This window comes from Nelumbo nucifera, chromosome 6, assembly GCF_055504915.1.
Source record: "Nelumbo nucifera cultivar China Antique chromosome 6, China Antique-T2T, whole genome shotgun sequence".
Classification (NCBI taxonomy): domain Eukaryota; kingdom Viridiplantae; phylum Streptophyta; class Magnoliopsida; order Proteales; family Nelumbonaceae; genus Nelumbo; species Nelumbo nucifera.
In genome coordinates this window covers 19,869,899-19,884,240 of record NC_142654.1, presented here as the reverse complement: position 1 = coordinate 19,884,240, position 14,342 = coordinate 19,869,899, and the positions used below count along the sequence as shown (strand labels likewise).

At 38.2% G+C, this 14,342-nt stretch overlaps 1 protein-coding gene across 2 annotated transcripts; it reads right to left on the bottom strand.

Moving 5' to 3' along the window:
• Positions 1-1,330: 1,330 nt before the first annotated feature.
• LOC104591289 (uncharacterized) lies at positions 1,331-13,291 on the bottom strand. 2 transcript variants are annotated; one of them, XM_010250096.3, is made up of 8 exons: positions 12,342-13,290; positions 9,938-10,177; positions 8,087-8,176; positions 4,274-4,423; positions 3,098-3,222; positions 2,417-2,546; positions 1,573-1,727; positions 1,331-1,455 (listed from the first exon to the last, which is right to left on the bottom strand). In XM_010250096.3, exons 1-7 carry the CDS (start codon positions 12,894-12,896, stop codon positions 1,602-1,604), a joined length of 1,416 nt encoding a protein of 471 aa, XP_010248398.1. In that variant the 5' UTR covers positions 12,897-13,290; the 3' UTR covers positions 1,331-1,455; positions 1,573-1,601. The 2 variants fall into 2 exon arrangements, with proteins under 2 accessions (XP_010248398.1, XP_010248397.1); XM_010250095.3 differs by having other exon boundaries at positions 1,331-1,727; positions 12,342-13,291.
• Positions 13,292-14,342: the final 1,051 nt, after the last annotated feature.

Genomic DNA, 14,342 nt, shown 5'->3' with positions numbered 1-14,342 from the left:
ATATATGCATTTTAGGCGCCCGACCAAGGTTCAAAGTATCGATATGTATCGGCTCGTATCGACCTATATGTATCGTGCTGGTGACTTCCCGATACGCCCCTCTAGGGGTTGTATTGGGTCAGCCACTGGTTCAGAGGGTAACCGGGATTTAAAGTTTAAACCGACCCCTTTGAACCAGTTTCGAAAAAAATTAGTAAAACCTAAAAAAAACTACCGATGCAGCCCGATACACAGGGCGTATTGATATTTTGAACCTTACACCCGACTAGTTATATAACTAAAAAAGTAAAAATAAAATAAAAAACAATGTGCATTGGCCATTTTAGTATGCAGTATCCTAGGGATAACCACACTTGACATATTAATGGGCCTGCATAGATAGCCACATCAGATTGATTCCCTTTTCTCCACGTATGTGTATACTCAATCTCAAGAGTCTAGATCAGGTTCAAACACACGGTCCTGGCCATTGCAGCCGTATATTGGAAACAACTTCCTTGGTTCTTCATGGCGATGGCGAGATGTTGTTGCAATAGATGTTGAGACCCTGAATTGGAACCAGATCCGAATAGATTATAACACCCTTACAGATTCTTTGTCATCCATGTTAAATTAACATTAATGCAACACCTGCCTGCCTAATTTTGTTCCCGTTCCGACTTCCGAGTCTACAAACTCTTCATTAATTTTAATCAATAACATGTCACTCCCCACTCATCAAATTTTCATTTTGGCTTGATTAATTAGCATTCTTCAATCGTGTGATAGTCTGAAGATTGGAAGCAATTCATCTCGGTAATTAAGGAGGCGTTCTACAACATAAATGTTTTTGGAATCATCACATCAGCAAAAAAACAAAAATATGTTCTTAAACTCTATTTTTGTTTTCAAAGGGAAATACAAGTTAGTTTTATTAAACAACAGTACATGTTTTTAAAACTCAAAAAATTTTGGTTTCTAAAACAAAAACAAATACTTTAGTATAGAAATCATATGATTTATGAAACATAATGTTGAATAAGCAGATGAAACCATGCTTTTGAAACCAGATGAATTTAGACAATATCCTTTTATTATTTAGTTATTTTTTCCACTAAAACAAAGCAATAAGTCATTCAGTTGAGCAACAACTTCAGCCGTTATCAAATGGCCCCTAACCACTTACTGCGCTTATATTCATCTATCTGCCCCCTTACACCAGGGTGGGGGTTCCCCCCGGCTTGTATAGCCCCGTGAAATAAAAAAAAATCTTCCCTCCAGGGCTCCCACCCCCCAGAAAAATAATAAAAAATAAATATATAAAAGTCTGAAAGGTAATAATAAATCAGAATACAATCAATCATTCACAGACAACCTCTGCATTCGTTCTTTCATGCTCAATAAAGTAACATCTGTAGTGGATAAAATAGATACAACAATTCTTGTACAATGTGCTGTTAACCGGTTCCCAAAACACTACAAGAAATATGCACATTAGTAAGTTTAACAAATGAAAAGTAAGAGCAAAAATATATGTCCATGTCGCAGCGAGTATATTCACATGTTGCACGGCAGTCGAGCTTGACTACTTACATTTGTATGCACAGCATATGGTAGAACGATCAAAATTCTATACCACTATTCACCTGAATAGAGAATGATGGCCTGCCAACGTTGCTGAGAGGGGTTTCAACTCTAAAAACTACACCTGAGCTTCCAACATCCCCGTTCCACCTAGACCTGCCAAGCTATGTTTCACAGGGAAAGAAAACATTTCAGATACATTTGAAAGAGAAAAATTAACTAGATAAGAAAATTGTGGGGAGGTAAAAGAAAAAAAATTTTCATTCCTTCGAATTAGCTAAACAAAGTAACGGGAGAATATATGGTGTATGTAAATAGTCATCAATGAGTATCTTAAGTATAAACACAGATAACAGAATGGATTTATCAGCTTTCTGCTAATGATGGAACATAGGGTAGCTTGCCCTCATAATTCATATAATGACCTTCTCCGAGATCTACTATATAAATCAATTAGTTTAATTCCCTTCTTCAAAATTATAATTAGAAGGAAAAAAATGAGCATATTGCTATCATAATTGATCCTGAAAGTTGGACAAAAAATGTAGTGCCTGAAAAACAGTAGTATACCGTGGCAAAAAAGATCACATAATTTATGAATCACTCAAAGTCGGAACGGTATTGCCACCACATTTTCTTAGTATCTCATTAAAGATCATACCACGATGATGATCAAGATGAGTAAAGATCAGACCATTATTTTAAGAAACAAAATCATTGAGTGGCTTTTTCAACTGATTGCCTTCAACTTGAGCTGTGTGTGTGTTTATATATTAGTTTTTTCTTTTTTTTTTGGAGGGGGGGAGCAAGAGAGAGCACAAAATTTCCACAGTATTAAACGTTGATTACTTACAGATAGTGAAGCAAATGCAGAAGGATTAGTTGTACAAGTACAGCCATAAATCAGACTGAGTTTGTCCTTCAAAGAATGAATGACCTCCGCATGTAACCCAGGATTGCTTCCACCAAAAGTTGGGCATATGCTGAAGAGTTGTTTAAAGAAATAACTAAATAAATAATAAAGGAAAATTCATAATTAACATAAACGGAAAAATCAAGTGAACACCCAATATAGATAGGACAGATGCAAACAATAGTAATTCAACACGGTAAAGCACCAATAAATGTTGAAAGGAGTAATCATAGGTTTGTCAACAAGAGCCTGTTTCACATGGATTGCTTTTCCTGAAAGTTGTGTGCTAACTCTCAGTTGACCTGCTCTAGCAGGAAAATACATATCATCGTGCAGGAAGCAAGATGAATATTTGGAAATCAAGAGCCTACTGTGGGCAGCAAAACACTATAACCTCTAAACGAGCACAGATTCTCATTAAAAAAACTTAAAACAGAACCAAACACTCATACAGGAAAAAATGGAAATTGAGTTTGAACATACTGGTAAAAGATAAGGACATTGCAAATCAGTACTTCAACCAAAACTTGTGTTAGATATCTCATAAACAAAAGCCATAGGAAGAATGCAATTAGACAAACTAATAGAAGATAATCCAAATAAAAAGCATCTACAGCCTACCTGAATTGGATAGTAGGCCTTATCATGAGACCAGATCTCTGCCAAGCTAAGTCTTGTGAAAGGCCCAGGGAAAAGGATTTATCAGGCCATTGCACCATTGGAGTAATGCATGTTCCCCACTTATTCTGCAAGAAAAAATCAAGATTGATATTCACTTCCATTAGAAAAGCAACTCTAGGAATAATCGTGATAACACAGTTCATTCAAATCCACTATGCATACGATGTCATCATGTTCCACGACATTAATTGGTCAGAAGAATCACCATGAAAAAAAAAGGGTTTCTAGCAGATAAAGGCAACTTTTTGCCTTTAATATTAAAAAAAGATAATAATTTTATATAAAAACTAAAATAGGGTAAAATTTTTAAAAAAATATCAAGAAAGGGCACTGCTTGTCTTCCTCCTCTCGCTCTGTATTCGTGGGAGGTTAAGGTCGCCGGCGACAACTATGCCCGTGGACGAAACAACGCAAACCCAAAACAGGACAGTCGGTGTAGTTACATAGTATCGCTCCCTCACTTATCAAAAACCAACAACAGCAGTGACATTCGTCTCTGAGAAGTGAGAACTCAGAAGCAGAGCTCTACGGCCATGGCGGACGAGAAAACGGAAACCCGAAACAACGCCAGGCTGGCCATACTGGAGCTCGCCAACATGATCAGCGTCCTGATGTCCCTCAACACCATCGTCCGCCTCAAGGTCCCCAACGCCATCTGGCAAGGTAGTTCCAATGTCCCTCTCTCCGCCTCTGAGATCTTAGCATGTGTCCTCCCAACCAGCGATCAAGAAAACCTCCAGCGCATCCTTCGAATGCTCACCAGCTATGACATCTTCTTGGAGCACATTGCCGACGACTCCTTGGAGCTAATGCAGAAGACCATGTCGGGGGTATCCGTGCCGTTCATGCCATTCATGAAGGCAATATTGGAGGGCTACGATGGGTTCAAAGGGGTGGAGCACAGGAATGTTAGGAACATTCGCATGAATAGAGAGAAGAGGAGGAAGACGAATAACAGTGCCCTTTCTTGATATTTTTTCAAAAAATTCACCCCATTTTAGTTATTATATAAAAATATTACTTTTTATTGATATCAAGGGCAAAAAGTTGCCCTTATCTGCAAGAAACCCAAAAAAAAAGCAAGACAAAACCAAAGGAAAAGGTTTATCTTGTTACCTTGCAAGAATAGCTAAATTTCATTTCTCCTGGATATTGACCCTGAGCTTGAAGCAAGCCACCAAAAACAGGTAGAAAAGCACTCGAAGTTAGCCCCTCACCAGCCACATAGGTAAACTGTCCATTTGGAAATTGTAGATCCATGAACGACTGAAAAAGAAGGTAAAGTTAGATGGCTCACCCCAAATGCCCCACAGGCTAAGAGGAATCTTGCAGTAATAATGGTATTGCTTTCAGAAACAGAGACTGATTTAAATAGTAATCATTAGGAACCAGTTGTCTAACCACCACAGTAACAGATATTCATGGGGGCAAGTTAAATAAACACAGAGGATAACTATCATCTCTGTCCCAGCAAAAATGAGGTCCTAAAACACTTGGAAGGCACATAAGAAGATAGAAGCTACAGACTACAGGAGCAAAACATATCAATATGAAATGGGAGGTTATCCAAATAATTTAAGACACAATGATTAACCCAAAATACAGGGGAAAATAATTTTGTTCATAGCTCCAAAGGATAGAAGCAATCCATATTTCTGCATTCCTTCTCTTGCTAGCAAATTTCTCATAACCTGTAGAAAATAAATAAATAATTTATCTCCAAAAAGGCCAACACACTAACTCTATCACAACCATCCTAGGTTCTTGTCTAATCCACCCCTCCTAAGATACCAGACAGCCAGGACCAGCACTGGGTATGCCCTTTTACTCCCATGTTCAAAGATGCTCATGCAGACAACTTTTGTGTCAAGTAGTCAGAAAATACTAATGAACACATTGCATGTATGAAAAACAGACTATCTGTGTGTGCTTGTGTATACTCCATATGAAAAAAAAAATGTTTGATTCTCATTAAAAAATATATTTTCCAGATGAATAAGCTCTCTGCTCAAGCATACTGCAAGATAAAGAGGGGCTATTTTATATAAGAAAAAGATATAAAGAAATATAGGATTATACAAATGTTCAGAAAGTAGAAATCTTATAGTGGACTAGCTCCAAGGTTCAAAGAATGCCTACACCAAACAACTTTTGCAAATGAGTCCACATCCTAACAAGCACATCCACATATATGAGAAAGCAAAACATCATGATCCTCCAGATCAATCAGATAGAGAGGACTATGGGGGAATATCATGCAAACTAGACTCCAAAGCCATATGCATTAGGAACCCATTGCTGGTTCTGCATTGCAAGACTGTATAAGCAAAGGTATAATCAGATATTTGAAAGAAAAGGGAATCCCTTAAGGCTTAAGGGCAATGTCTTTTCCATTTTAGATCAACAATATTGGCATTGGAGTTCTTAAAAGCATGACCTTTGGCAACCTAAGGAAAAACTTGAATGAGGTACTTCCTCATTCATCCTAGATATACTCCTGTCCCTTGCCTAATAAATAGAGCAATAGCACTACAAGGTGAGGTTACAATATGGTAGATCTACCAGTAACCCCAGTCCAATGGGCCTTGGAGGATTTCTTTTTTTCTTTTTTTGATAATTAAGGTGATGCTTATTGTATTAACTAAGTAATACAAAGACTAAAAAATAGATTTTTTTTTGGAAAAGGTAAAGTAATATTTATTGATAAGGAATTACACACAGGAAGCTGAGATCAGACCCGGAACAGGCTGACTGGTCAAATCAGCAAATACACTAACCATCAAGAAATAGAAAAAATACATCTGACACATTACAATTTCTAAAATCTGCAGCCACAGACAACCAAGATATCAGCTTGCCCATTGACTTCTGAATTAACTCTTCCGGTCTTAGAAACTTGTTGCTGAAAATCCTTCTATTCCTCTCAGTCCAGATGGACCAAATTACAGCAACTGGAACCATCTTCCAGTCAGTCTTCTTTTTCTTGCTCAAACCCATAAGCTGTCAGCAACACAACAGCTCTTTAACCGACCTCAGCATCACCCAACAAACCTTCGAAGAGCTGAGGAAATGGTTCCACAACTGAGCAGAATACGGACAATGGATACACAAATGATCAGTAGATTCAGCACTGCTCCCGCATAGACTGCAAGACAAGTCTGAAACCTGAATTCCCCTTCTCACTAGGTTCTCCTTAGAAAGAAATTTATTAAGAGCCATAGTCCAAACTAGGAAGCTGGCTTTTGTTGGGCTGTTGGGATTCCACACTTGCCGATCTGGGAAATCAGGAACACCCCTCCTACCAAGATTAGCAGCCAAAGATTTAACAGAAAACACCCCATCAGAGTTCCACTTCCAATGCCACTTATCCTCCGAACTGTAATCCAACTCTTGGTTTTGAAGACAGGTCAATAGATTCACAACCTCTTCCACCTCCCAATCAAAAAGATTCCTTCGAAATGAGGGAGTCCAAAGAACTGAACCAACAGAAATACTGTAACACTCTGCAACTGAGGCCCCTTGATCCGAAGCACACTGGAAGAGGAGGCGGAAGGACTCAGCAAGAGGTTCATCTGAGCACCAAGGGTCCTTCCAGAATTTGGTCCTGTTACTATTACCAACCCTAACTGAGACCCCCTTGGCAGCTGAAAAGTTCTTCATTATCCCTTTCCATAGAGAGTTACCCCAGTTGGGAGGAGGGTCCCTAGTTCTCCAATTGCCCCAATTCACACCAGATTTGCTGGCAATGAGAGATCTCCACCATGCATCATTTTCTACAGCAAATCTCCAAATCCACTTACAGAGGAGAGCAGAATTAAACGATTTCAGCTTCCTTATACCTAACCCCCCTTCAATTTTGGGGAGACAAACTTGCTCCCAGCTCACCAAGTGCACTTTTTTCTCCTCCTCCCAGCCTCTCCAAAGAAAACTCCTCTAAAGCTTTTCAATCTGATTTGCAACCTTGTTAGGAATATAGAATATAGTTGTCAAGGCAATGCCAAGGCAATAAGGCGCCCATGGAGGGACTGTGGATTTTACTCCTACAGGAGTTGAAGAGAGGGTGTGGGTACCAAGTACTAATGGCTTTCCTGTGTTTCCTTCTTTACAACTCTTCACTTACCTACTGAGGCAAATCCTTTTCCTGCTAAAGAACTATGATGTGGTCTCATTCCCCTTAGGTTGTGTTTGGTTTGAAGGAAAAAGTAGGGAAAGGTAGGGAAACCCATACAAGGTTTGTAAAGGTTTCCCTACCTTTCCCTTTCTTTGCCTACTTTTTCCTTTAAACCAAAAATGGCCTTAAGGTAAAGGTTTTCTGTTGGGACTCCAAAAGAAGAGGAAAAACTGGTTTCTCTTCCCTCATGTGTTACTTTTGCTACTTCGGTGCAGGAACATTTTTATCTCCTTGGCTGGAAGGAATTGAGTGGTAGTAAAAGAGGTCTTAGACTTGTTTGACACAAGTTGGATGAGATGGACTACCCAGAGACAAAAGATACTATGGCAATGTCTATGGGGGGCCGTGTTATGGAGACTGAGGAGTTGATTGGACCTTTTTTTATAATGTAAGGGTCATATTATCTACAAACCATATTACTGGAATTAAAGAAACAGGAAAATCCCCTACTTTGCATCTAAGTTTCATTCCAGTGTAACATCAATGTCCAAGTTTAAAGACATTAAAATTCATTGTTTGAAAAATCTGGCACATACCTTGAAATGGCCTCACCTTTTTCATTCTTTTAGAATTTTTGCAGCCAATCATCAAGACACTAGAGAATGTATAGTTATATATTGACATGCTACCTATGTCTGTGATATCAACAACATTTACTACCAAAAATACATAGAGAATATTACACACTGAATATTACCAACATATTAACTTTTCTGTGTCCCAAGATCTAAAATTCTAAACACAAGTTCTGAGCTTACACAAGTCAATGGGTTGAGACAAATCATTGACATCACCAGCCACCTTCTATGCTTTGACCAAACAGCTGGACAGAGAGAATGCATTCCATTCTGACAAATACCAAACAATGTATCAATATGAATCAAGAAAAAGAAAATTGATGCAAGAGATTGTCCATATCCAAATCAGAACTTGGGAAACCATTGAAATGCCAAATAGGCAGGAATCAAATCATTGGGAGATAGGAAAGTTGTAATATTTTGTCCTAAGTTTTTGTCTAAAAGCTTGGGATGGTGATCTTTTTTAAATAATGCAAGTGGATATAGTAGAGTTGTAATCTTTTTCATTGAGGGACCCTCTCCCTCTTTTAATTCAATAAAATATACATTTGTCTTCAAAAAAAGAAATACCAAATATGCAGGAATATCCATGCAATTCACTCTTAATACTGTACAATTTTAAGATAACAATCCGTGTATGTTTTTGAGAAAAGGTGAGTTTCATTAAACTCCATGTAAAGGTGATAATAGTCCATGTAAGTTGCAACTTAAAATATGTGAATGCTGAAGACAGAGAGAGGGATAATAGTCCATGTGAACCAATATTGTAAGCTCGATACAAAATGTCATAACCATTAAGACATGTGAAAAAAAATGCCCAATGCAACAAGGTACATTTACTTGTGCATCCACAGTTTTATATCAGCCTATGGGCTTTAATGGTGTGTTGTTTGATCCCAATGGTTCCACTAGTTGTTTGGCCTTTGAATGACATGGTTGTTTCTCTTGTTTTTCTTTTTCTTTCTTTTTTAAGTTTGATTGTTCCTCTTGCTTCTCTGTTCATAAAGCACTCTTTCCATTATCTAGCCCCCAGGTGTGTTTACAGCTAAAAAAAATCTGGCTTGGCCCAACACCCCCAACATAAGAATATTTAGGAGTATCGCACCTGAAAAATTGGGATACCTCAGCACTGATGAATACTTGAGAGATTGGTTCTAAGTGGATTCTTTATCTAATAAAGCTATGATCTCAAGTCAAGAATTGTCCACCACCCCAAGAGGAATATTATTAATCTGAATCTCGATTGCTGCTCCACAAGAAGTCAATACCCCTTCAAGAGTGGAGGTGCTTTTAGAAACCATGTGGGAGATGTTCTTCAGGCATATTTTGGTCCTATAGATAGTGGAGATTTCATATGAGCTGAACATCTCAACATATTTTAACTGTTTCAAAGGTTGATGCAGCGGGATAGAAGTGGAGGAGGATTTGCATTTTGCAATTTGTAATTTAGTGCTTTATCTTACTGATTAAAAAAGGTGCTTCATCTCTTTAGAGAGCCAATTTTTGTCATCAAAGACGAACACTTTGTTCAATTAGGAGTAAAGATCAGCCAAGACTCTTGCTGATTCACCAGCCAGGAAAGATGTAAATTGGGCAGGGTTGTATTGGTCATCAGACCTAAAATTGGGTCAGTTCTCTTGTATTTTTTCACTTGGGGGTGCAAAGCTGGTTCCAGTCTATTGCTCCTTCCTTACTCCTTAGTGAGAGCCTTTAACATTGATGTGTTGTATCTTTCTCATCAAGGCTCTTCTATCCCATTACTTATAGAGAGAAAAAAATTATAAGATCAAAACCATTTTATGGGAAATGAAAATCACAAAATAGCACATCAACATTGATAAGTGCATAGGCAATTATATTGGTAGGGGGTAAAACATGTGATCATTGGAAAAGAATGTAGGACCAGTCATCAACAAGGTTATCTGCAAAAAAAAAAAAACTTATGAACTTAATGCTCTCATTATAACAGCAACAGTGCAATGGGTAACCAACTCCAAGTTGGTCGATACGAAAAAAGAGAAATGACCTTACCTTCCGATCATAACCATACCAAAGAAAGTGTTGCTTTGACAGATGAACTGGCAACAGAAGTGTTCTATCACGAACAAAAAGGACCGGTCCAAGCTGAACAAGGAAAAGTGGGGAATTCTCATTTCCTGAAGTCGACCCCCCATGTGATGCCTCTACTCTCCACAAGTCCCCTCTTGAAACTAAAGAACTTTCAACATCATGTGTTCTACTGTTGTATGTTGATGTAATATTAATGATCCCCTGCATTTAGAGAAAAATGCAACAGTTCTTGAAAACTCTTATCAAATACCATAATCATATAGAAAATAGTTTTTCAAATAAATTACTACTAAAAGAAATCTAAGTTCCAGATTTGATAGATCATTAAATGTAAACTTTTACCAAAAATGTTTCCTAAGAGAACATCATATATCATGCACCCAAGAGTAAAGGTGAAGAAAACGATAAAAAGAAACAATGAGAGTGAAGAGGTGCAAATAAAGTACAAAGAAAATAGAAAGGCAAATAGAAGGATGAAAATTATTCCACATCATACTGATGACAACAAAAAAGAAGAAAGATGTGACAATGCCACCTGATGAACAACTGCCAACTGAACATCATAGGCTTGAGGTACAACTTACTCCACTATCAGTTTATCTAAGTCTTACAGGAGATTTACAGTAGCCTAAAAGCAAGAAGCAAATCTAAAGCACAAGGATCAAAGTGAGGTGTGTGCCTGAACGAAGTAAGGCACCACTTTTGAAAAAGAAATAAAAGAAAAACTTAGTATACAAGAATACACAAATCTATTTTCTGAAAGAAATAAAATATTAAAAAAAAAAACAGTCTATTAGCTCAATTGGTTTAGAGTATTATGATATAACATCTGTACATCTGTACTATATTTCCTTTCATGCAATAAAAATAAAAGTTACTGGTCAGAGAAAAAAGAAGGTTGTATTGGGCTCTGTCTTTTTCTCTTTGCTTTTATGTGAGAGATTGCACCATATTGTGTTATTAACACAATGCTTTTAGCCTTGTACATTCAAGTCTTACATAGGATAAACCATTTAAACTCTAAGCATCATAAATATACATTACAAATATACGATATAATATAGTATATTATTATTCAACATTAATTTAAGGTTAATTCATCAAAACATAGCAACAAGCTATGTGACTCACACTAGGGTTCAGGCAAGGTGCACCTCACAAAATGAGCCTTTCCTGTGACTTGTGCATAGCCACACCACCTAAATACTGGAAGTATATCACATATTACTATCATCTCATCACATCCCTTGATAACTTTATTCTTTAACATATACATTGCATAACATCATTAATATCCTACCCCTTATTTACTTTCCCTAACCTTTTAAAGCAAACAGCTACAGTTTGACCATATTAAACTTTTTTTTGAAGAAAGGTAAAGGAAATTTTATTAATCCAACTGCAAAGCCAATACAGTACAACAAGCTGCTTGGGATGAGAAGGCACAATTACTCACCAAACAATTTGTTACTAAACAATTGATCATTAGACATCATTGAACAATGGGCATTCAAACAGGCTCTTGAATAGGTTCAATGATCACATCAATTATGATTCTGGGATTCTGGTACTAATCAAGGAGTTATGGGTTCCCCTATTCCTAGATCTAATTCATGGAGTACATTCCCAATTTCTTCTCTCTTTCATTGAGATGTGGTACAAGCTTCATGAAATTACGAGGCTCCAATTGCAGATGAAGGACAAAATTGTCTGGACTGCTACATCTAAGGGGGAATTCAAACTGTCGGAAAATTGGCATGGGATGTTTTATAAGAATAGCTCCTAAAGGTGGATAACAATCAGCTTGTTTCATTTATCCATCAAGTGATCAAATTCGCGCACGGCTTCAAGGTTAAGCAACACCTTAAGAACTTTCCAACTCAAGACTTGCTTTAAAAGCTAAAGTTCATACAACTTTGTATTTTGTTGATCGGCAACAGAAACAAGGCATTCATTAATTAAGAAAAAATAAGTACAACAAGAGGTTGTGTGGTTACAATTCAGGTAGAAAATGTGAGCATAGCCCTTGCTACCTTACCCCAACATCATATTTTACATTTGTGTCCAAAACAATTGTTGTCTAGTAAGACCCTGTTTTGCTAACCCATTGGCCAGATTGTTAGCTGGCAGTCTATCAAACTTCCCTGTAGTCATTTCTACCAAATAAAGAGGGAAATGCAAAGACATTTCCAAATGCAATTTTTCCAAGTAGATTTCGCTATTTCCGCTACTCAATTCTAATCACAGAATAATACTTAAATGGTAACCATATAATCAAGAGTTTCAAGACCGTAATATTTTTTCTATATCAGTGAAATTTCTTGTTAAATGATCAAACAAAAAAACTTGATTAGTAAAACATTACCTGAGGTTTTCCAAAATGTTGAGCAGATTTTGGATTAAAGGTAAAACTCTCTTCATCCATTAATTTATCGCTAGTATAGTTGTTTTCTGCAAATCCGTATTCCCTAAATTGCTCTGCCAGTGATTCAAAATCCTCCCGCCTATCCACCACCACATCCCTTCTTCGAGTCTCCGCATCTACCCTAAGAGGCGCCACCTCAATCTCATCTTGCCGAAATGGCACAGACAATCTACGGAAGAACTGCTGAACGACTCCATTCAAGCAAGCCCCGAACTCTGCCCCAGCTTGGCCCAACCTATTCCCAATATCAAAGATTGTAGAAACCCCATTGATCCCAGAATTATCCGTAGCTAGGCCAAACTCCCTTTTTCCGAAGCTCTGGTTCGGGAATTCAACATCAAAGAGCTTCGGCTTCTGGGGAGTTGGCCATGAGAAAGAGGACTGGTTTATGTGAGAGTGAAGCAATCCAGTAAACCCCTGTGCAAGCCGATCCGCCAAATCTTGCCCATGCCGTTGCACTTCCTCCCATGCTTCAAACGATATCTGTACTGACATTCGGTAGCAACTGTGGACTTTGTCCTCTCAAAACGTATTCAATCAGGACGAAAATTTAAACAAGAAAAAAAAAAATGAAAACTTTCTACGAATTCAAAAGACTATCTAGTGTTTGCTGTCGGGGGTAAAAGTAGTTGCAGGAAACGAACATGGCAAGCAAAGAGTGAAATTCAGGTTTAAGTATCAGAAGAACCTCGAAACAGTTACAGAGGAGGAGGAGAAGAAGAAGAAGAAGAAGAAGAAGAGCTGGAAAAAAAATAGGGTTCTGGTAGCGCCTTAATTCTCCGGAATTAGATAGAGGCTGATGATGTTCGTGAACTTGGAGACCGCGTGCGTCACCGAAACCAATCCGTTCGAGAACGATGAATGGGATGATGGGGATGTATTTCAAAAGGCGCGGGGGTGCGTATGGCGCATCCATACATATAAGCTCTTGACTCTTGAAGTACGCGCGTTACTCGGTCGGGTCGATTATTAATCGGTTTATAAACCCAAAGTTAAACCAATTATTTTACCGGAATAATTGGGTTTGATCCGATTAGAGCCGATTGTACTATAATAAAATAACTGTATTTAGCCAATATTGTTTTACATAATTCATATGAAATTATAAAATACTTATTCGGTCAATGGTTCGCCATTGACCGGCTATAATTTTTTTTCTTCTTACGGTTTCGAGAGATTTGTATTGATTTGTCATCCAATCAAATTTATCACCATAAAGAGAGAGAGAGATAAAAGCGTTTGATGATTTTTTTTGGGGGGAGTAAAGCGATGGATGAATCAATATTTAGGGTTGATATCAAAGTGAGAGCAGCTTCTTTCAATCACTAACTGTGGTCTGTGGGAAAAATGGTGCCATGTGGAGCTTGTAAAATCAATCAATTTGTGAATATATATATATATATGATGTAGGCGCACACAGCCACGACCAATAGCATGCACGCATGCAGCTGACGGTGGTGCTCAGGGCTGACCCAATGAGGGTGCCTGCAGAATAGGGGTCGGTGTGCGACACAGAGCCAATGGCACGGAGGCCTCAGATGGCCGTGCTCCTCGAGGCCAGATTGCATCCTGATTGTCCAAGTCCACCTACCACCAGGTGGCCTCAAGGGGGCAATTCTCTAAGGTAGACATCTAAGACTCTGGATTACTAAAAGCTTTATAGCTTCTTATGTGATCTCGTCTAAGCACTCCTTACTCAAGGCCTTGTCCACTTCCTATTATACCCCCCTCCCCCGCACTAACTTAATTGTTGGAGTCTCTACCTTGGGTTAGCACCCAGGGCCTCTAATGTCTTCTCTCTCCTCACAGGTTTGGCCTATCAGCCCTCGGCCATGACAAACTTCAGACTTCTTAGCCAGCCCTCTACTCAGAAGCACAATTACCTTGTTGCCCCAGCCCATCCTAGGTGGCAACAATATATATATATATGAAGACTTTCAC

Coding starts and splice junctions, on each gene's coding strand:
- LOC104591289 (XM_010250095.3), bottom strand. CDS start 12,896: ATGTCAGTACAGATATCGTTTGAAGCATGGGAGGAAGTGCAACGGCAT. Junction 3,223..4,273: donor AATTTAGCTATTCTTGCAAG/GTAACAAGATAA, acceptor TTTTTCTTGCAG/AATAAGTGGGGAACATGCAT. Junction 1,728..2,416: donor CTGCATTTGCTTCACTATCT/GTAAGTAATCAA, acceptor TGTGAAACATAG/CTTGGCAGGTCTAGGTGGAA.